Here is a 20,262-nt window from a genome sequence, read left to right as displayed (position 1 = left end):
CTGTCTCCGCATTACAGCCTCCTTATCTCCTCTTCCCAGCATCCAAAGAATGCCGTTTAATCATTCTGTGAACGTCCCCGGTGATAAATTAATAAAGCCCATTCGGAGATGAATGGATCTGAACTTATCAGAGCAGATTGGAGCAGGATGGGGCTGAAGGAGAAAAAGTGTGTCTGATTTGGGGAGTTTGCCTGACTGAGCTGAGATCTCTGGGTTGACAGAATGCCATTATTGCCGGCTCATGAAGTCGGGAGGGGGCCTCTAAAGGTCATCTGGTCCAACTCCTCAAAACAGAGGAGACCCACAGCCACTGAAGCATCCTTGAGAGGTGGGCGCGCGCGCACACACACACACACACACACACACACACACCAGGAATTGAAGGAAGGTTCAAGGAGAACCTTTCCTAGACGGGCAGGATAAATGAGGTGAATACAAAGACTCTACACAACGTTACATATTTCTTTCTAGCCAATCACATATAAACTGAGTTAATGCATGATTGCAAAGTAATAAACTTTATCTCTGTACCTTTTTAAAAAAGCAATGTTCTAACCCTGCACTGAACGAAGAAGGGCTGGATGTTCCAAACGCAATTGCCACACTTCCAGGTTAATTGCCGTGTCAACGATCTGCAAAATCTAGTGACAATAACCCCTGGAACATGAAGCAATTGGAGGCCTGGATTTGGCCAGGAAAACAAGGCTGCGTTTCACATACTGTAATGCAGTCCAAAAATCTTTCAGTATCTCCAGGTCAAAAGCCATTTACAAGAGAAGGGAAGGAGTTGTTTTTGCACACTGGCAAAGAAGATGTTTATTTAAGTGTACCCATTTTACAGAAAAGGGTTGTTTAAAACACAGGTGGTTATCTAAGAATAAACAGCAAAGAGGATTTCAGTTAAAAAATTCCAGCAATTCTTTAGATCCCTGTTTTCCCAGGGCCAAAAAACAGCTGCGGAAGTCTCCCCCCTGCATTTTGGGGGTGTCCTACAAGGCTAATAGCTCCTGGGCAACCTGAGGACCGAGTTATAAGGAGCAGGAAGTTGCGTATTTCTTGAGACAGCTATTTGGGGCTTTTTGGAAAGGGAAGATCAGCCTCAAAACCCGCAATTGGAAGTGGAAGAGCAATCTCTGTGTCTGGCCTTTTCCTCCTGCCATTTGCCCCCCCCCCAACCCCACACCCCACACCCCAAAATCCACTTTTCCTCTTTTACGGTTTGCCCCACAGAGATGAGGAAAGCAGGTTTGGGGTGAACCTGAGAGGACAAGCAGGAAGGGCAAAGCGGCCCCTGCCCCACGGCCATTTCTCAGCCTCGGCTTCCTAGGCCATTTCTCGGGTTGTTGTTTTTTAAAACCACCCCACCCCAGAACAAACTGTCCAGGGCAAGGAAAACGCAGCTGCCCCATAACTCAAAGCCCTGACCTTCATCCAGACTGAAGCCTCAAACCCTCAGCTCAGGCCCCTCGGCCACTTTGTGGGTCTTGGGGCAGCCAAACCCTCGTGGGGAAGAAACCCTTGGCAGCAGAAAGCCTGAATGCCGCCCTGGCACCCGATGCGGGCGCCCCCTTGTCCGGGGAGATCCAGGAGCAGGTTGAGGGGGGCAGAGAGGGGACCCCAGCTCCTCCTTCAGAAAAAGCTCCTCCTGTCCTTCTCCTCGGCGGCGTCGCTGACAAAGACGAGGTTGTGGCAGCCGCCCAGCGGCTGTGGGGGGGAGGGCAGGGAGCTCGAGGACCCCAGGAACGTCTTCAGCCGGGGGGCATTTCCTGGGCGCTGCCCCACGTCCTGCAAGGCACAAGAGGAATGGGGCTCAGGGGGCGGGACAGGCAGCGCCCCACATCTCCTGTCAAGGATGCCACCTGCGCAGCCAGAGGGACAGGCTGACCTCTGGACTAAACTAAGGATTTGGGGGGGTGGAGGGGGGACACATTTTGGACCCTCCAGGGGAACTTGACTTCCTTCGACGCCAACCTGCAACATGGCCCACAGGCAGGGATGTGGGCGGCATCCCTCTGTCTCGAGGGACAATGGAGTGTACCTCTGGGAGTGGACTCTCTGGGATGCAAGCCTGGGCAGGGGGCCTGGGGGTCCTGGCCTGCCCAGATTGCAAGGCCCCCCTCTTGCCAGGCTGACGGGGTCCCAAGGAAAGCAGAGAAGGCGTTGGGCACCAGCTGGGCTGCAGGAGTTGCTGGAAGACTGTCTGGCCAGACTGGTGCATGCTCTGGTTATCTCCCGCTTGGACTACTGCCATGCGCTCTGCGTGGGGCTACCTTTGAAGGTGACCCAGAAACTGCAATTAATCCAGAATGCGGCAGCTAGACTGGGGACTGGGAATGGCCGCCGGGACCACATAACACCGGTCCTGAAAGACCTACATTGGCTCCCAGTACGTTTCCAATCACAATTCAAAGTGTTGGTGCTGACCTTTAAAGCCCTAAACGGCCTCAAAGGCCCAGTAGACCTGAAGGAGCGTCTCCACCCCCATCGTTCAGCCTGGACCCTGAGGTCCAGCTCCGAGGGCCTTCTGGCGGTTCCCTCCCTTTGAGAAGTGAGGTTACAGGGAACCAGGCAGAGGGCCTTCTTGGTGGTGGCGCCCACCATGTGGAACACCGTCCCGTCAGATGTCAAGGAAATAAACAACTATTTTACTTTTAAAAGACACCTGAAGGCGGCCCTGTTTAGGGAAGTTTTTAATACTTAATGCTGTATTATTTTTCAACACTTGATTGGGAACAACCCAGAGTGGCTGGGGAAACTCAGCCAGGTGGGCGGGGTATGAATATATTATTATTATTATTATTATTATTATTATTATTATTATTATTATTACAAGGCGCCATCCAACCGCCTTCGGGACTTCACTCTGCCTTTGTGGAGGGTTCACCCCTGAGCCTTTTCTTCTCCTGAAGATGTCCCACAAGACAGTGGAGGTTTAGGGTCAGAGTTTTCCTTCTCCTAGATGGGCCCCCTTCCCAGAAACCACCTTCTTGATGCCTGGGCCACCTCTTGGCCTCATGGGCCCCATCCGCTGGAGCCTGTCTTCACACGCAGCCAGAGTCCCAAACTGCCTTTGGGTCTGAGACCCATCAGCTGCCCTCACCTGGTTCAGCCATTCTGGGAGTGTCACCTGCTGGCAGCTTCCGGGAGCCACAGGTGTCAACAGAGTGCAGGAGGGAGGTGGGCAAACTGCCCCAGAAGCAGCACAGTGTGCCCCCCATCAGAGGCATGACCCCACTCCGAACACCCCATTCGTCCCAGGGATGATGGTGGTGGAAATTGGGGTCCAGCCATCAGAGGACAAGAGGGCCCCACCCTTAGCCTGGACCATCCCATGTGTTCAAATAATAATAATAATAATTTATTTTATTTGTCCACTGTGGGAGCGGGGCCAGGACAGGAGAGTGCTAGAGTCCTGTCTAGTCAAGTTGCATGGGATCCATTCCAACCTGTTACCTCCGAGGCTGCAGACAGGCTGCTTGGACGAGTGAAACCAACCACCTGTCTCCTGGATCCTTGCCCATCCTGGCTAATAAAAGCAAGCTGGGAAGGGCTGGGCGATGGGCTCTGCGGGGTGGCGAATGCTTCCCTCTGTGAGGGAAGTTTTTTAATGACTGATGTGGGTGGCGCTGTGGGTTAAACCACAGAGCCTAGGACTTGCCGATCAGAAGGTCAGCGGTTCAAATCCCGGTGAGCTCCAGTTGCTCGGTCCCTGCTCCTGCCCACCTAGCAGTTCGAAAGCACGTCAAAGCGGCTTAGTCCTGATGGCCACATGACCCGGAAGCTGTACGCCGGCTCCCTCGGCCAATAAAGCGAGATGAGTGCCACAACCCCAGAGTCGGCCATGACTGGACCTAATGGTCAGGGGTCCCTTTACCTTTAATCTCCTGTTGGAAGCCGCCCAGAGTGGCTGGGGAAACCCAGACAGATGGGTGGAGTATAAGTATTATTATTATTATTATTATTATTAATACCCCATCCATCTGGCTGGGTTTCCCAGTCACTCTGGGTGGCTCCCTACAGAACATTAAGAACAGAATAAAACATCAAACATTAAAACAACCATATGTCAGGAGTGCTCTGATGGTGTTTCCTGCTTGGCAGGGGGTTGGACTCAATGGCCCTTGTGGTCTCTTCCAACTCTATGATTCTATGATTCTAAAAGCCTCCCTAAACAGGGCAGCCTTCAGATGTCTTCTAAAAGTTTGGTAGTTTATTTCCTTGACATCTGATGGGGGGGGGTGTCCCACAGGCTGGGTGCCACCACCGAGAAGGCCCTCAGCCTGATTTCCTGTAACCGCACTTTTTGCAGGGAGGGAACCGCCAGAAGGCCTTTGGGAGATGGACCCTGGTGTCCGGGATGGAGATGCTCCTTCAGGTCTGCTGGGCCCTTGAAGGCTTTCAAGGTCAGCACCAACACTTTGAATTGTGCTCCCTTCAAAATGAAGGGAGGGGGTCATGGATTGGCTCCTGGCGGCCCCATCCTTGCTTGACCAGCTTCTCCAGTGCTCACCCCCCCCCTTAGCAGTGGGCACCCTGCCCCTCTCGGGCACAGGGGTGGGCATGTGGGGAGGGGAGTGTTCCTGCCTTGCCCCCTCTTTGCCCTGCTTGTGAAAACCAAAGCAGGGAAGACCGCCAGGTGCCCCTTGGATGAGTTACAGAAGACAGACCCCCCGACCCCCCCAGCCAATGCTCACCGGGCCCCAGAGGGACAGGCGGTCCCCTCTCCTCATCTCGGCCTCCTCCAGGGTCCACGGAGGCCTCACGCGGGGCAGGCTCAAGGTGGAGGGGGCATGCAGGGGAAGCTGCGGGGCGTCAGGGGTCTCCTTGAGGTCCTCCTTGGGGGGCCGGGTGCTTCTGTGGGGAGGGGAGAAAGAGAGAGGGAGGGAGGGCAGCCCAGGGGAGGGAGGAGAGGTCCAAGGAAGAGGAAGAGGAGCCCCATGTCCTCCAGAGTAAGGCTCCTGGCCAGCTCAGCCTCCCCCAATTGCTTGCTAGGCAAAAAGGGGGTCTTTCTTTCCATCCCCCCAAAAAGAGACACTTTGCTTCTTTTTCTTTTTTTGGCGATCCCTCGTAGCCGAGTAAGGTGGTTCTATAAAACTGGAGAAATCGAGAGATATATAGCCACACCGGCAGCATATCTCTTCTTTCTTGTATCCAAAAATGCAAGAAGGGCTTTTACACTCGTCAGAAGTTCTGCCCTCGCCGGTCCTGGACGGAGCCTTTAAAAAAGTCCCACATGCTCAGAGACTTTGCGCCTGTTCATTAGGGGAGATAGGAAGCCCAGAGCACTTGTTCTTTAGATGCCCCTTTTATGAAGAGGCACGTAGTGAGACCATTGATCCCCTGCTGGTGAGGCTCGCTGACCTCCTGGAAAAGCAAAAAATTGACCTTTTCCTGTTAGGCAAAGATCAGAAGATGACCCAGCTGGTCGCCAGATTCTGTGTACAGATCTGTAGGCACAGACCATCTCCCGACCCAAACTAGTTCGTTAAGAAAATCCCCAAACTCCGTTCCATGGGTGACTCTGGGTCATCTCTCTGCGGTAGCTTATCTTAAAGTTTTAAGTGTCGATACGCTTATTGCATTTATAAATTTTAAATTTATTGTTGTACATCGTTTTAAATGTTTGTTTTACTTCTGGGACTGTACCCCCAAGTGTGTTTTATCAGCAGTAATATGACCATAATAAATTATCTATCTATCAACATGGTTTGAACAATGAGTTTGTAAGTGACTGTGGAGGCCAATTCTGGATCCACACATCTTTCCACGGGGGGGGGGGGGGGACATTGGTTTCCAGGCGGGCACCCTGATGCTGTGTTTAGTCTCCCCTCATGGGCCAAGGGTAGGGGCCAGCAATGTCCCCCCAAAAGCCCCCACCTCCCCAAGGCAAGGAGGCCAGTTGTGTTCTTCTGCATGAGGAGAAAGAACATGCAATGAAGGAATCAGAGCGACGAGGAGAGTTAAGAGCACAAGACGATGGGGTGGTAAAAGCTTTCTGGAAAATGATATATAATGAGTTGGAAAAAAATGTTTAAGATGATTTTTGTCCCCAAACCAGAGGCTTTTTTGTTAGGCATTATAGGTGCGGAACTACCAAAAGAAAATAAAAGACTGCTTATGTATGCAATGACAGCAGCAAGGAGATGGAAAGAAGGAGAAAGACCGAGCAGAGAAGATGGAATATGCAGGAATGGAGAGACGGACGGGAAAGATCAGAAACCAGGAAGACCAAGTATTCTTAAAAGACTGGAATAACTTTCTAACATATTTGAGAGATCACTGTAAACAGTTGAAACCATTGGCAGCAATACAGTGACACTTGTAATGTAACATGGATTTTGGATACTATGATTATATAACAGACAGATTGCACTCAGCAAAAGATGCAGGAATAAAATTTAGAACTGGAACCCAGGGAGGGAAGAAAGGAGGTTTCAAGGTTTGAAAGAACCCCTTTTTAATGTGTGAAAGGTTATGGTGTATAACCTTCATGTAAAACTAATAATTTTTTTTTTTAAAGGGCATAAGACAAGCCTGGCTTCAGGATCAGGCCCATCAGGCCCAGCCTCCTCTTCTCACAAGGGCCAACCAGATGCCCATTAGGGGGAACCCTCTCTCAGGATTCGCACTCAGAACCAGCCGTCTCCCCTCCTGCGGCTTCCAGGGAGAGCAAGAGGCAAACTGGCCTGTAGACAGAGAGCGGGATTCTTCCTGGGGAGACGCACCCCCCCTTACCTGCAAAGAGACCCAGCGATGAGCAGCAGCAGCAGGAGACCAGCAAGGCCAGAGACGACCACCAAGGCCAGCAGGAAGGCTGTGGGGGGGCAGAGAGGAGTCAGCCCCAAAGGGGAACCAGGCGAGCCCAAGACACCCCCCCAGAAGGGCACTTACGCTCCCCAGAGAGGAGCCACTGGTTGGCCATGGGGAGGACAGAACGCTAGCCAAGGGGGGGGGTCCCTCTGGCCTGATCTGGCCGCTGCAGGCCCCCCCCATGCCCCTTTGCCCAGGGGGGATTAAGGAGCTGGGGGGGGAATGGGCACCAACTTGCCCCATGAGGGCAGGGGGCAGGGAGGGCACTTACGCTCCTGGCAGCCGGCACCACCGAACCCAAATGGACACCTGGGAGAGAAAGGGGGATGGAAGGTTAAGGCCGGTAGGGTCATAGAATGGGGGAGTTGGAAGGGACCACCCCCCCTTGCAGGGCAGAAATCTCATCGAAAGAAGTTTATATGTTGGAAATGTAAAGCGAAGGATGGAGATTTTTTTCACATGGGGTGGACATGTGAGAAAATGAAAAAAATTTGGGATATGATTTACAATGAATTGAAAAAATTGTTCAAATATACATTCCCAAAAAAACCCGGAAGCTTTTTTGCTGGGGTTGATAGGTGATGAAATAAGAAAAGCAGATCAGAGATTATTCATCTATGCTACGACTGCCACCAGAATCTTAGAAGCCCCAAAATGGAAAACTCAGGAAATACCAACATTAGTGGAGTGGCAGACAAAAATGGTTGAATATGTGGAATTAGCAAAACTGACCCCCAGGATCCGTAACCAAGAGGAAACCAAGTTCAGAAGTGAGTGGAGTAAATTTGTGGAGTATATACGTAATAATTGTAGAAGTTTAAAGACTGTAGTAGGATTAAAATAAATCTTATGATGTGAATAGGATGTTATGTAGAACCTGCGAAAAATGAAAGATTAGTATGAAAACTTGTTGACGGGAGGGAGGGAAGTCTGTGCTCGACAGAGCGTTGGGAAAATAAGTGTACATAGGATTGTAGAACTTCAGCGTATTTATTTTGATTTGTTTGTGTTAAAGAAAACTCAATAGAAAGCATTTAAAAAAATAAAAATAAAGAAGTTTATACAATGAGGAATGGCATGGAGAAGGCGGAGAGAGAGGAGTCTCTCTCATAACAGGGAAACTTGGGGTTCAAATGGATAAAATAAAGTCCTTCATGCAATGCAGTTAACCTGTGGAACTCTCTGCCACGGGAGAAAGTGATAGCGACCAACCTGGATGGCTTGAAAAGAGGATGAGACAAATTTATGGAGGAGGAGGAGAAGCAGAGTTTGGCTGGCCACCTGTCATGCGTGATCTAGTTGAGATTCCTGCATTGCAGGGGGTTGGACTAGATGGCCTTTGGGGGTCCCTCCCACCTGGACAATGCTGTGATTCTGTGAGAGGGCGATGGGTGGCCAGGAGCTTGTGGGTTTCCCTTGGGGGCATCTGGATGGCCCCCGTGAGAAGAGGAGGCTGGGGACTGCAAGAAGTTTTCCAAGGAGGACTATTTGAAATATTGCAAGAAAGACGATGAGGAGAGTTATTAGTTGATGATAATTAGGAGTAATAGAGAAATCAAGAAATGCAGAATAAGTGATAACGAATGAAAAATCATCAGAGGTGTTGACGGAAGTCTAAAATATTGCATAAGATAAGAAGTTATGTTATATGATTGTTGGAAATGTTTGAAAACCCGATAAAAATATATTTTAAAAAAAGAGACGAGAAGAGGAGGCTGGAGCAGGTGGGGCCCCTTGGGCCTGATCCTACGGCCTCCAGGTCCCCTTCAGCCGCTGGCTCAGGGGAAGGATGAGGTGGGAGAAGACCCTGCGGCTTCTGCCCAGACCCTGGAGCCCACCTGGTCCTGGAGGGGGCAGCTCAGGGAGGGAGAAGAAGAAGAAGAGAGGAGGCCAGAAATGGAAGCAGCTGCAAAAGGCACTCCCTGGTAGCCACCCCCCCCCCAAAAAAAAGAAAAAGCCAGGAGGAGCAGAAGCAGGGAGATGGAGTTTGCCCCCCAGGGCAGGTCCAGCCAGGAGCCGCCTCAGCAGAGGAGATAGAGAGCGGCCATAAAATGTTGCAAGAAACCTCCAAGGTCATCTCAAAGGGAGCCTTTCGCAGCCTGCAGGGACTTTTCCCTGCCGGAACCCCAGAGGAATTCTGCACATGGCCAGAGACCTCTTGGGATGGAGCCAGGGCACCCCCAGACCTCCTTCGCAATGCACCCCTCGAGGGAAGAGTCTGGATGGGCCCAGACATTGTCCCGGGACAGGAGGGGGATGTTTGTGTCCCAGGGGCAACAGGAGGGGGGGTGTTTGTGTCCGGGGGGGGGGGAGTCCAAGAGGGACAAGGCCTGCCTCTCACACCTCCTGCAAATTGGGACACCTGCCCAAGTCTCTTATTTTCCCTTCTTTTAATAATTTCAATTGGGGTGGGGGTGACAAGAAATTTTCCGCACCGGGTCCCAGCTGACCTTGCTATGCCACTGCCTGCTGCTGGCTTGTTTTTTTTATGGGGTGGGGGGAAGTAACAGCAACAAGAAGAGAGGGGGGTCTGGGGAGGGGGCCGCTGCGCTCAGGCCCTGCTGGGGGCTCCCTTTCAGAGGGAGGTGGAAGGAGGTCCCCCACCCCTGGCAAGTCGCCACAGGGACATCCCCCCCCCACTCCCAGGGAAACTCACCTGGTGCAGGTGCCATTCTGCAGCCAAAATCCACTGCCGCATTCTTTGGGGCACAGGAGGGAGAAGAGACAGAACAAGCGTGAATCACAGGAGGGAATAATAATAATAATAATAATAATAATAATAATAATAATAATAATTTATTTATACCCCACCCTTCCCGGTTCAAAAACTGGGCTCAGGGTGGCTAGCAACAAATTTAAAATACTTAATTATAAAAGGAGCATAAAATATAGTATAAAAACATGAATAACAATAAAAATCAAAAATCAGTTTAGGGGAAATAAGCATTAGATAATCCCCAGGGCTAGCTGGCTGAATTGGTCCTACTTGGGCCAGTGACGAGGCATGGGGAGAATTAGCTGAGAAGAGTTTGGAGGGACCTCAGGGGTCATCCAGCCCACCCCCCTGCAATGCAGAGGTCTCAGCTGAAGAATCCCAGACAAGGGGAATTGACGTGCCCCCCAAGTGGTGCTCTGCCCCACAACTCCCCTTCCCACCCATCCAGGCAGTGATGACCAAGGGGCCCGTTCACACATCTTGAAGGGAGGACCCCCTCCCACCCCACCTCTGACTGGGGGTCTCCTCTGCCTCCCTCAAGCCATGCGTCACCCAGGGATTCGGGGTGGGGGGCTGGGTCCCTGCCCCTCCCATCTGGCTGGGAGCCTGGAAACCCCTTGGAGGGCCGGCCCAGGCTCCCTCCCCCCCCCCCCGGGGAGCCACACCTGCGCAGGTGCGGTCGGCTGGGTGCGCCTGGAAGTGGCCGGGCTGGCAGGTGCATCGGACGAGGCCGTCTTGGAAGGAGCAGCTGGTGGAGAGGGAGTCGCAGACGTCAAAGAGGCAGAGGCTCAGGCCTGCGGAGAGAGAGCGAGGCTGCAGGATCCGGCCCAAAGGGGCCCAGTGAGATCAGCCTCGGGGGGAGATCCATGGCAGGGTCCCAGCACAAGAGCAGCTCTCCCTTCCAACTCCTTCCCCTCCTCCATAAATTTGCCTTATCATGTTTTGAAACCATCCCACTTGGTGGCCATCCCTGTCTCATGAGGCAGGGAGTCCCACAATTAAACTCTGCTTTCCTTTCTCTGACTCACAGGATGCCCCAGACTTTTAGCTTCTCCCTCTTGGCTTTCTCCGTGTTACGAATTATTTCTCTGAATTTTACAGATTATAACTCCGATCATGGCGTGTCTCTTACTACCCTTTCCCCCAAACTAAAAGTCCCCAAAGTCAGGCTCTTCTGCAAACCTTGTCCAACTCCGCAATGTCCTTTTCTAAAGGAGGGCAGCTCAGTCGCAGGGAGGGTCCCCCACCTCCCCAGCGGTCTGTGGCAGCCAGACTGGGGACTGGGAGCAGCCGCTGAGACCATATAACACCAGTCCTGAAAGACCTACATTGGCTCCCAGGACATTCATGGGAACAATGCAAAGCGTTGGTGCTGAACTTTAAAGCGCTAAATGGCCTCAAAGGCCCAGTACAGTAGTACCTCGGTTTACAGACGCTTCAGGTTACAGACGCTTCAGGTTACAGACTCCGCTAACCCAGAAATAGTGCTTCAGGTTTAGAACTTTGCTTCAGGATGAGAACAGAAATCGTGCTCCAGCGGTGCAACGGCAGCAGGAGGCCCCATTAGCTAAAGTGGTGCTTCAGGTTAAGAACGGACCTCCAGAACGAATTAAGTAACCCGAGGTACCACTGTATACCTGAAGGAGCGTCTCTACCCCTATCGTTCTGCCTGGACACTGAGGTCCAGCTCATATGGCCTTCTGGCAGTTCCCTCCCTGCGAGAAGTGAGGATACAGGGAACCAGACAGAGGGCCTTCTCAGTGGTGGCTCCCTCCCATCAGATGTCAAGGAAATAAACAACTATCTGACTTTCAGAAGACATGTGAAGGCAGCCCTGTTTAGGGAGGTTTTTAATGTCTGACGCTGTAGTGTTTTTAATATTCGGTTGGAAGCTGCCCAGAGTGGCTGGGGAAACCCAGCCAGATGGGTGAGGTATAGATAATAAACTATTATTATTATGGGCCACCAATGGGGGGTGCAGGCTTAGCACCCAGGAAGGAGCCCCCTCCTGCCTTCGCAAGTGCCAGGCCTGCCAGCCACCCCCACCACCTCCCTTGCCCTGCCAGACCCGGGACCTCCCCCCCCCCGCTCCCTTCCACTCACTCTGGTAGGGGCCCGTCTGGCGCAGGAGAGCACATGGGGGGCCTCCCGTGTGGCTGCTGTTGTGGCACTGCGCCCGGAACGTGGCCACGGCCTCCGCCACCTGCAGGCTGGTGACTGGCGCCCGTGCAGAGAAATGGTGGAACAGGGTCACTTCGGAGCTGGGCCACCTGGGGAGCGACAGGTGAGGTGGGGTCAGGGGGGCGTCCGCCTGCCCCAGCCCCAACCCCCCCCCCCATTCCCTTCCTTCCCCCTCCATCATCTACTTTCACCGGGGTGAACAGCCGCCCTCCAAACCAGCCCACCTTACAGGGCTGTCGCCGGGTTTACAAAGCTCTGTGGGTGCCCAAAAAATGTGCTTTGTGGATACGGAGGAAGCAGAGGGAGGCAATGATCTGGGACTGCCAGCTCCCCTGGTCTTATTTATTTCTTTACTAACATATTGATAGATCAATTAAGGATTTTTACAATTTTATAACATGCAGAGTATAACATGTGCTGAGAAACCAGAGAGAGGAACGGAGGGAAGTCTGGGGGGGTGGGAGGGTTTTTTCTTTTCTTTTTGGGGAGGGGGAATGAGGATGATGTATTTTGGATAAAATGTTATGTTGAAATGCCAAATAAAAAAAAATTCAAAAAAATTTAATTTCTTTACTTATTTCATAAAATTTCTACACTGCTTGACTGGGGGGGGAGCAAAACTCAAAACAAAAAAATTGCAGCCACACTTTAAAACATACGAAAATTAGAATACTAAAACAGATTAAAGCCACCTCAACGTCCTAGGCATCCGAGTGGCCTGTCAATACTAGGATGTTTATAGCAGGTGCCAGAAAGAGTGCAGGGAAGGGGACTGGTTGAAGTCAAGAGGCAGGGAGTTCCCCAGGGCAGGCGCTGCCACATGAAATGCAGGGAAAAGGGCAGGATGTGGCACCTGGAGCAGATCCAAGCGGTCAAGGGGGCGCATGTGGGGTGAGAGAGACTCCGTTTGCCATGGGGGGGTTGGTTTCAGCTGCGCTGCCCCACCTCCAGCCCCAGGAGCCTCCAGGGGGTCTCTCTGCCACAGGCACCCTAGCTATGGGTATTTTAATGCGCTGAAAAGCGGACTATTAAGAGCCATGGGGCAGGGAGAGTGTGAACCAACTTAGCAGTGCTTAGTTTATCTTCTGGTCGCTATTCTGTTAATGTCGTTAATACTGTTTCATAGAGCATAAATGTTATATTGATTTGTTAATCATATGCTAGGGCTGTGTGATGTTTAGCTTATTTTTGAGTCGTTGCTTTCTTAGCAGCGAATTATAGATTGCAAGTGTTTCTCTGACTGATTTGTTGATTATTCTATATGATTCATGTGGATCGGTGATGCTTCGCCCTGTCACTGCTAATTCTTGTTTGTAAGCTGCTTTTGGATTCATCTGAAAGAAAAATGGCGCAGAAATATAATTTTTAAAAAATTAAATGATTATCTGATAGTGCAGGTTGTGGACGCTCCTTCCTTGGAGGTTTTTAGGCAGAGGTTGGGTGGCCTTATCAGGGATGCTTTGGTTGTGAATTCCTGCATCGCAGCGGGTTAGACTAGAGGACCTCTTGGGGTCCCAACTCCACCATCCTATGATATCAGTCTTGCCGTGATCCCCCACACAGTGGCAAGCAGGCAGATGGATGCACATGGACACCTCGTTTTAGAGGTGGGGGGCAGGAACCCAACCCCAAGCACCCTGACCCCCCACATGCCCCCCAGCCCCTCACTTACTTCAGGTCTTGGACAGAAGAGCTCAGGTAGCCATCGAGGTGCCCGAGGACGTGTTGGAACTTGGGAGAAAAAGCATAATGGGTACATTGGGGGGGGGGGAGAGAAGCAGGCCAGGATGGAGCTCCAAATTCCCGCCATTCCCCCCCCAAGTCCCAGACCACTGCTCTCAGCAAGGGGGCTACTGCCATGGACTGGCTCCCCCCTCTTCCTTCCTGGGCTGTGTCCAGAAAGTGGGTGGGGTGAGTGTTCAGACCCCTGGGCTCTCACTTGTGGGGTGCCTCAGGGCTCAGTCCTCTCCCCCATGCTTTTCAGCATCTACATGCAGCCGCTGGGAGAGATCATCAGGAGGTTTGGGCTGGGTGTTCATCAGTATGCGAATGATACCCAGCTCTACCTCTCTTTCAAATCAGAACCACAGAAGGCGGTGAAGGTCCTGTGTGAGTGTCTGGAAGCGGTTGGAGGATGGATGGCGGCTAACAGATTGAGGCTGAATCCTGACAAGACAGAAGTACTGTTTTTGGGGGACAGGAGGCGGGCAGGTGTGGAGGATTCCCTGGTCCTGAATGGGGTAACTGTGCCCCTGAAGGACCGGGTGTGCAGCCTGGGAGTCATTTTGGACTCACAGCAGTCCAGGGAGGTGCAGATCAATTCTGTGTCCAGGGCAGCTGTCTACCAGCTCCATCTGGTACGCAGGATGAGACCCTCCCTGCCTGCGGACTGTCTCGCCAGAGTGGTGCATGCTCTGGTTATCTCCCGCTTGGACTACTGCAATGGGAAACCCAGCCAGATGGGTGGGGTATAAATAATAAATAATAAATTCTATTCTATTCTATTCTTCCTCTGCGCTAAAGAAGAAAGCCCCCCAGAATGGCTTAAAAAGAAAAAAAAATGAATTGTATGAAACAAATGAATAATCCAGGACTTGGTGGGGAGGGCAGAGGAAGACTCTCTAAAAGCCACTGACCACGAAGGCCAGAGTGGGGGGGACACAAGGAGCTGGCTGCTGCAAATGGGGGCCCATAGAGCCTTCAGCCAATTGGGGAGGGGGGCGTCCCTTACCGATCTCTGTACCTGGAGGGCGACCCACGGCAGCTGCGACTTGGCTGAGGTGATGCCCAGCAGCGACCAGTCGGGGCTTCCCGAATCCCACAGCGAGAGCCGGCCGGGGAAGGCCTTGACTTGGCAAGAGAGAGGGGGAGGGGGCAGAAGTGGGATCAGAACAAGGCAGGGAGGGGGGAGGAGAGGCCAGAGCACGTTGTTAAACTGCGGAACTCCCTGCCACAGGAGGCCTAGATGCTTCAGCAGAAGGGCGGACAAATTCGTGGAGGCGGCTCTCGGTGGCTCCTGGCCAGGACGGCTCCGCTCTGCCCTCCCCAGTCGCAGGCAGAAACGCTTTGAATCCTGGCTGCTGGAAACCCCAGGAGGAGAGAGGGCTGCTCTCGCACTCGGATCCCACTTGGGGGTTTCCCATCATGGGCGTCTGGGAGAACAGGCTCTTCTCAGGCTCTCCTGCAGGCTCTCCTCAGGCTGCCTTTTCTTTTCAAAATTATTTTTATTAAAAGTTTTCCAACAAAATTTACCATAATCAATACTAAATAAAAACTAAATAAAAACACAAATTGCATTTTACATTTCAACTTCCCTTTCTGGTTTATCACTTATTCATTTCTTCTGCATGTAATTTTCTACACCTTGTATACTGAAATTGAAATCATACCTTATTGACATATTCTTAACGTTTTACCCTCCTATTTATATTTTCTGTTTATATTTGTTAATTTTAAGTGTCTTAATCAAATCCTGCAAGTGAGTTCATTTCAGTACATTGTTTCTGTATATGCAGCATGTATACTAAAATTGGAACGATGCAGAGAAGATTAGCACGGTCCTTATTGCTGCCTTTTCTTTAATTTTTTGAATTTTTATTGGAAATTTTATTTACAACATAACATAAACCCTCCACCCCCCCAATACTGAAATACAATAAGCATAACATACAACAACATAACCAACCAAATAAAAGACTTCCTTTATCCTGTACCTGGCCTCCTTATTTACTTCTTATAAGCTGTTTCCTTTATGAATGATTATTAAGATTTTTCTAATTATAACTTAAATATCCACAAAATCTCCTGCAGACATTGATCGAAACAAGTCCAGGTATGTATTTTAGGGCACTGTTTTGCGAAGTATTCTCTGCATTTCCCCCATGCTTTTTGAAACTCTTGTCTAGTGTGATCTCTAACTGCCTCTGTTAATCCAGCCAGCTCAATAGACTCTTACAGTTTGTCTTGCCATTGCTTTTTTGTTTTTATGCTGCCTTTTCAACCAGGCTGGAGAAAGGCTGCTCACGGAATCGAAGCGTTGGGAGGGATCCAGGGCGTCATCTAGTCCAACCCCCCATCCTTTGAAATGGAGCCAAGCGGACGTCAGTGGGGGGATATTTATGGGGGGGGGGAGAGGCTGCAGCACAAGGCGGAGCCATGTGTCCACATGCAGAATGAGGCTGCGCACCCATGCTTGGTCCCTTTCCCCATCGCATTTCCGTGTCATTGGACACATTCGCCATCCATCTGTCTGTCATCCCCCCCCGTGGGTGGAGAGGGGGGCACAGAGGTCTTCCTATGGCTGACATTTTCAAATCAGATTGGATGTAGCTTTTGGGGGGGAAGCACCTCAAAATACTTATTTCTCATGAAGCTACAGGAGAGAATGGATTGGATTGTGGCCAACGCCATGTATGCCCAGCTCTCCACACCAGGAGGGGGAGCCCATTGGAAGCAGAGGAACGGGGTGGGGGAGCCTCTGCAGCCCCACAAGAGAGAGGAAAAGCAGTTTCTCCAAACTTCACTTTCCCCCATCGGGAAAAGGAGAGGACCACCATCGCCCTCTAGGGGACAGGTGAGGCCATCGCTCTCCCCTCCATCTCAAGCCACAGGCCTGTCATTCAGTTGTCCTCCCTGATGCTCCCGATTTTTCACCGAATCCTCGAATGGTCAAATGGCAAGGGACCCCCAGGGGTCATCCAGTCCAACCCCCTGCAAGGCAGGAATCTCAGCTCAAGCATCCCTGACAGACAGCCATCCAACCTCTGCTTAAAAGCCTCCAGGGAAGGAGAGACTGTCCCAGAGGTCCCTACAGGACATGATTTCTTTGCATTTTACATTTAAACCCATCCGCCCTCCCAAAGGAGACCAGGGCAGGAAGCAGCAAGTGATAAAACAGTAAAATATCTTATTTGGGGAGGGGGCTAGATGACCTTTGCGAGCCTTTCCAACTCTACAATAATTCTGTGAGTGGAAGCAGCAAGGCCCACATTCAGCCTTCAGCTTTAGCTGATTCTTGCCTTGCAGGGGTTGGACTAGATGACTCTTGGAGGGCCCTCCCAACTGTTAATTCCGGTTCTATGATCCCAGAGACCCCCTTGGCTTTCTGTGACTTTACTTGACCCCTGGACTTAAGCAGCAGGAAGGGGCTGGCTCCTTGGGCCGGTCACAATCTCTCAGCCTAGCCTACCTTGCAGGGCTGTTGTGGGGATTAAGAAGCAGTCACCTTCAGCTCTTTGGAGCGGCTAGGGACAAAGGTGAGAGCTGTTTCCTAGTTCTGCTGGATCTCTCAGTGGCTTTTGATACCATCGACCATAACACCCTTCTGGACTGTCTAGAGGGGCTGGGAGCTGGGGGCAATGTTATACCAGCTCCATCTGGTACACAGGATGAGACCCTTCCCGCCTGCGGACTGTCTCACCAGAGTGGTGCGTGCTCTGGTTATCTCCCGCTTGGACTACTGCAACGCACTCTACGTGGGGCTACCTTTGAAGGTGACCCGGAAACTGCAATTAATCCAGAATGCAGCTGCCTGACTGGGGACTGGGAGCGGCCGCTGAGACCACATAACACCGGTCCTGAAAAAACTACATTGGCTCCCAGTACGTTTCCGAGCACAATTCAAAGTGTTGGTGCTGACCTTGAAAGCCCTAAACGGCCTCAAAGGCCCAGTAAACCTGAAGGAGCATCTCCACCCCCATCGTTCAGCCCAGACCCTGAGGTCCAGCTCCGAGGGCCTTCTGGCGGTTCCCTCCCTTTGAGAAGTGAGGTTACAGGGAACCAGGCAGAGGGCCTTCTTGGTGGTGGCGCCCACCATGTGGAACGCCCTCCCGTCAGATGTCAAGGAAATAAACAACTATTTTACTTTTAAAAGACACCTGAAGGTGGCCCTGTTTAGGGAAGTTTTCAATGTCTGATGCTGTATTGTTTTTGATATTTGGTTGGCGGCCGCCCAGAGTGGCTGGGAGACCCAGTCAGATGGGCGGGGTATAAATAAATTATTATTATTATTATCATTATTTGGAGAAAAAGGTGGAATATAAAGGCAATCAAGTATCAATCAATCAGTCACTCAATCAAGGAGGGCCCTTGCTCCGCTCTTCCTCAGTAAGGGTGCTCAGAAAGGCCAGCCCACTCCCCCCCATACACACAATTCGAACCCCGAACCCAAGCTCTGCCCCCTTACCTGGCACACAGCCCAGGGTGGGGCTGAGGTGGTAGCCCAGCCCACAGCGGCAGGAGTTGCGCCCGGCCTGCTCCTCGCAGCTGCTCCAAGGGGGGCAGTCCTCATCTCCCCTGCAGGCGGGGGGCTCTGCGGGAACACACAGAGTCAGAAGCCAGGAAGACCCCCCCCCCATGGGAAAGGGAAGTTCAAACACTGGAGAGCCTCTTGCAGGCGTTGCTGAACTACAACTCCCGCTGCTGTGCTTGCTGGGAGTTGTAGTTTGGGAAGAGGGGAAGGGCCAAAGTTTCCCCTCACCTGTGTTAGGTTTGATGAAACCAAAGGGGGAGCATCTCTGCTGGAGGAGGCAGAGAGAGGATGTGAGAGCCACCTTCAAATTTTTGCTTTCTGCTGCTCCAGAAGGCAGAACTCGAACCCATGGCTTCAAATGGCAAGAAATGAGATTCCGACTAGACCTTAGGAATAACTTCCTACGGGCAAGAGCTGTTTGACGGTGGAGCAGATTGTGGGCTCTCCTTCCTTGGAAGTTTTTAAGTGGAGATTGGATGGCCTCTGGGATTCTGTGTTTGGGACTACATCTCCCAGGATCCCCAGCCTGCATGGAGGCAGGAGGCAGGGGCTGATGGGAGTTGTAGTGTGAAATGACTGCACGGTACCCAGGCTGGGGAGGGTTCCTCTATCTGCACCCCAAAGTCTCACCCCCAAGCAAAGAGCCGCTCAGCTTTACCCTGCTCTCCTGGGGCAGCAGCCCCACTGCTGGCCGTTGACCGGGGGAGTGGCGTGGTCCATGTCGGAGGGTTGGAGCTGGGAGGGTCTGATCCTGCTGACCAGTTGGCTGTACTGGGTTCTGAAAGAGATGGAAGTTTGTTGGCAGCAGCTCTGCGACACCCAGGCACCCTTGGCAAGATGTATCCATGCCCCTATCAGGCTTTGGCAAGCTGGCAGCACTAAGATCATACATTCTGCTGATTTAATCTTCAACTGGACTTTGAATAATTGCAACCATTTTGAATTTCATGGCATTATTGTGCATCACGGGGGGTTGGACTAGATGGCCCTTTAGTCCCCTTCCAATGCTACAGTCGTGTGATTATCCTTCTTCGTGGGTTATGCAAACCGCTCTTGAGAATAGTGCTTTTTATAGGGCAGTGGGCACAGGGGGTGAGTTGGTGGAGCTGAGGGGGCGGCGGCCCAAAAAAGCTTGGGAACAGCTGACGTAGAGCTGGATTGCATAACCCGCATTCGGTTCCTCAGAGGTAATGCTCAAAAGCTGGAACCCATCCAGAGAGAGAGAAGAAGAAGAAGGGAAAAAGGGGGGACCATCTCACTGGAGGGACTTTCAGCCTCTGGAGGATTTCAAATCCCAAACCAGGAATCCTAAAACCAGGAATTAATGCAGATTAAAGTTCACTTTTTGCCTTTCCATCCCAGGGACACAAGCGAGCTCTTCCCTTCTCCCTAGCGGAGCAGGTCCAGGCCAGAGTGGCAGGATAGGGCCCCTCCCGGAGCGCAGCAGCCCCCCTTCCCCCGGGGCCACTTACCTGCCCGCGGCCCCCAGGCGGCCCCCAGCCCCACCTGCAAGGCGGCCACGAGCCAGCAGACGCCCCCCCACATCCTCCTGGCCGCCCGCGATCCGTGGGGCGAAGCAGGGCCACTGGGGGGGGGGCGGGAGGAAGAGGAGGGCGCTGACCCCACACCTGGCACTCATTAACGCGGCCAGGGCGCCTCCTCCAATCCCCGGCGGGGGAGGAGATTCAAGGGGGCTGCCTTGGAGGAGCTCGGGGGCCCGTGGCGTGGAATTGCAGGGGGGGAACGGGAGGGACCCCACCGGGTCATCTAGTCCAACCCCGGCCAGGCAGGAATGGGCAGCTGACCCCGGGGCCGGATTGAGGTTGGATGAGGCCCTAAGGGGCTCCTGAAGGGAATGGGGGGGGGCTTGATATATCCAGCTGCTCTTTTTTGTGTTGGAATAGATGCTAGAAGGTCATTTATGGACCTCATAGGTATCTGGAGCCATTTGCACATAACAAATAGGAGCCCACGCAACACAAAACACGGTTGCTGGGTGGAGGTTTTATTTTATTTGTTTTTTATCTTATATTTTGGAAATGTAAAACCAGTTTCCCCCCCTTTAATTTTTTTGCCCCCCCCCCAAGAGTGGGGCCCTAAGGTAGAACCTGTTAAGCTTATACGTAAATCCGGCCCTGGCTGCCCCATCTGGGGATGGAACGGGCGCTCAATTCGCTTCCTCGCATTGCAGAGGCGGAAGGGACCCCACGGGGTCATCTAGTCCAGCCCGCCTGCGAGGCAGGAAGGAGGCAGGGAGGAAGGCTCTGGCTTCTGAGGAATGTAAGCTCTTTTTATATGCAATATC

General features: G+C 52.1%; 1 protein-coding gene across 2 annotated transcripts; it reads right to left on the bottom strand.

The window, feature by feature from the left end:
- Positions 1–787: 787 nt before the first annotated feature.
- On the bottom strand, positions 788–19,622 carry LOC310746138 (protein HEG-like). 2 transcript variants are annotated; one of them, XM_083579924.1, is made up of 12 exons: positions 19,430–19,622; positions 18,616–18,735; positions 17,892–18,017; positions 14,439–14,557; positions 13,380–13,438; positions 11,630–11,796; positions 10,192–10,320; positions 9,467–9,509; positions 7,082–7,119; positions 6,736–6,814; positions 4,695–4,854; positions 788–1,785 (listed from the first exon to the last, which is right to left on the bottom strand). In XM_083579924.1, the coding sequence occupies exons 1-12, from the start codon at positions 19,500–19,502 to the stop codon at positions 1,630–1,632; spliced, it is 1,269 nt and encodes a 422-aa protein (XP_083436050.1). In that variant the 5' UTR covers positions 19,503–19,622; the 3' UTR covers positions 788–1,629. The 2 variants fall into 2 exon arrangements, with proteins under 2 accessions (XP_083436050.1, XP_083436051.1); XM_083579925.1 differs by lacking the exons at positions 6,736–6,814; positions 7,082–7,119 and having other exon boundaries at positions 19,430–19,574.
- Positions 19,623–20,262: the final 640 nt, after the last annotated feature.

This window comes from Podarcis filfolensis, assembly GCF_964270895.1.
Source record: "Podarcis filfolensis genome assembly, chromosome: 12".
Classification (NCBI taxonomy): domain Eukaryota; kingdom Metazoa; phylum Chordata; class Lepidosauria; order Squamata; family Lacertidae; genus Podarcis; species Podarcis filfolensis.
The sequence above is the reverse complement of the archived record's forward strand: the minus strand, read 5'-3'. Positions and strand labels throughout refer to the sequence as shown.

Bases quoted from the DNA above. Each gene is read 5' to 3' on its own strand.
- LOC310746138 (XM_083579924.1), bottom strand. From the start codon at position 19,502: ATGTGGGGGGGCGTCTGCTGGCTCGTGGCCGCCTTGCAGGTGGGGCTG. The intron at 7,120-9,466 runs GTGAGTTTCCCT...TTTCTCTCCCAG, and splicing joins CAGAATGGCACCTGCACCAG to GTGTCCATTTGGGTTCGGTG. The intron at 4,855-6,735 runs GTAAGGGGGGGT...CCCTCCCCACAG, and splicing joins ATCGCTGGGTCTCTTTGCAG to AAGCACCCGGCCCCCCAAGG.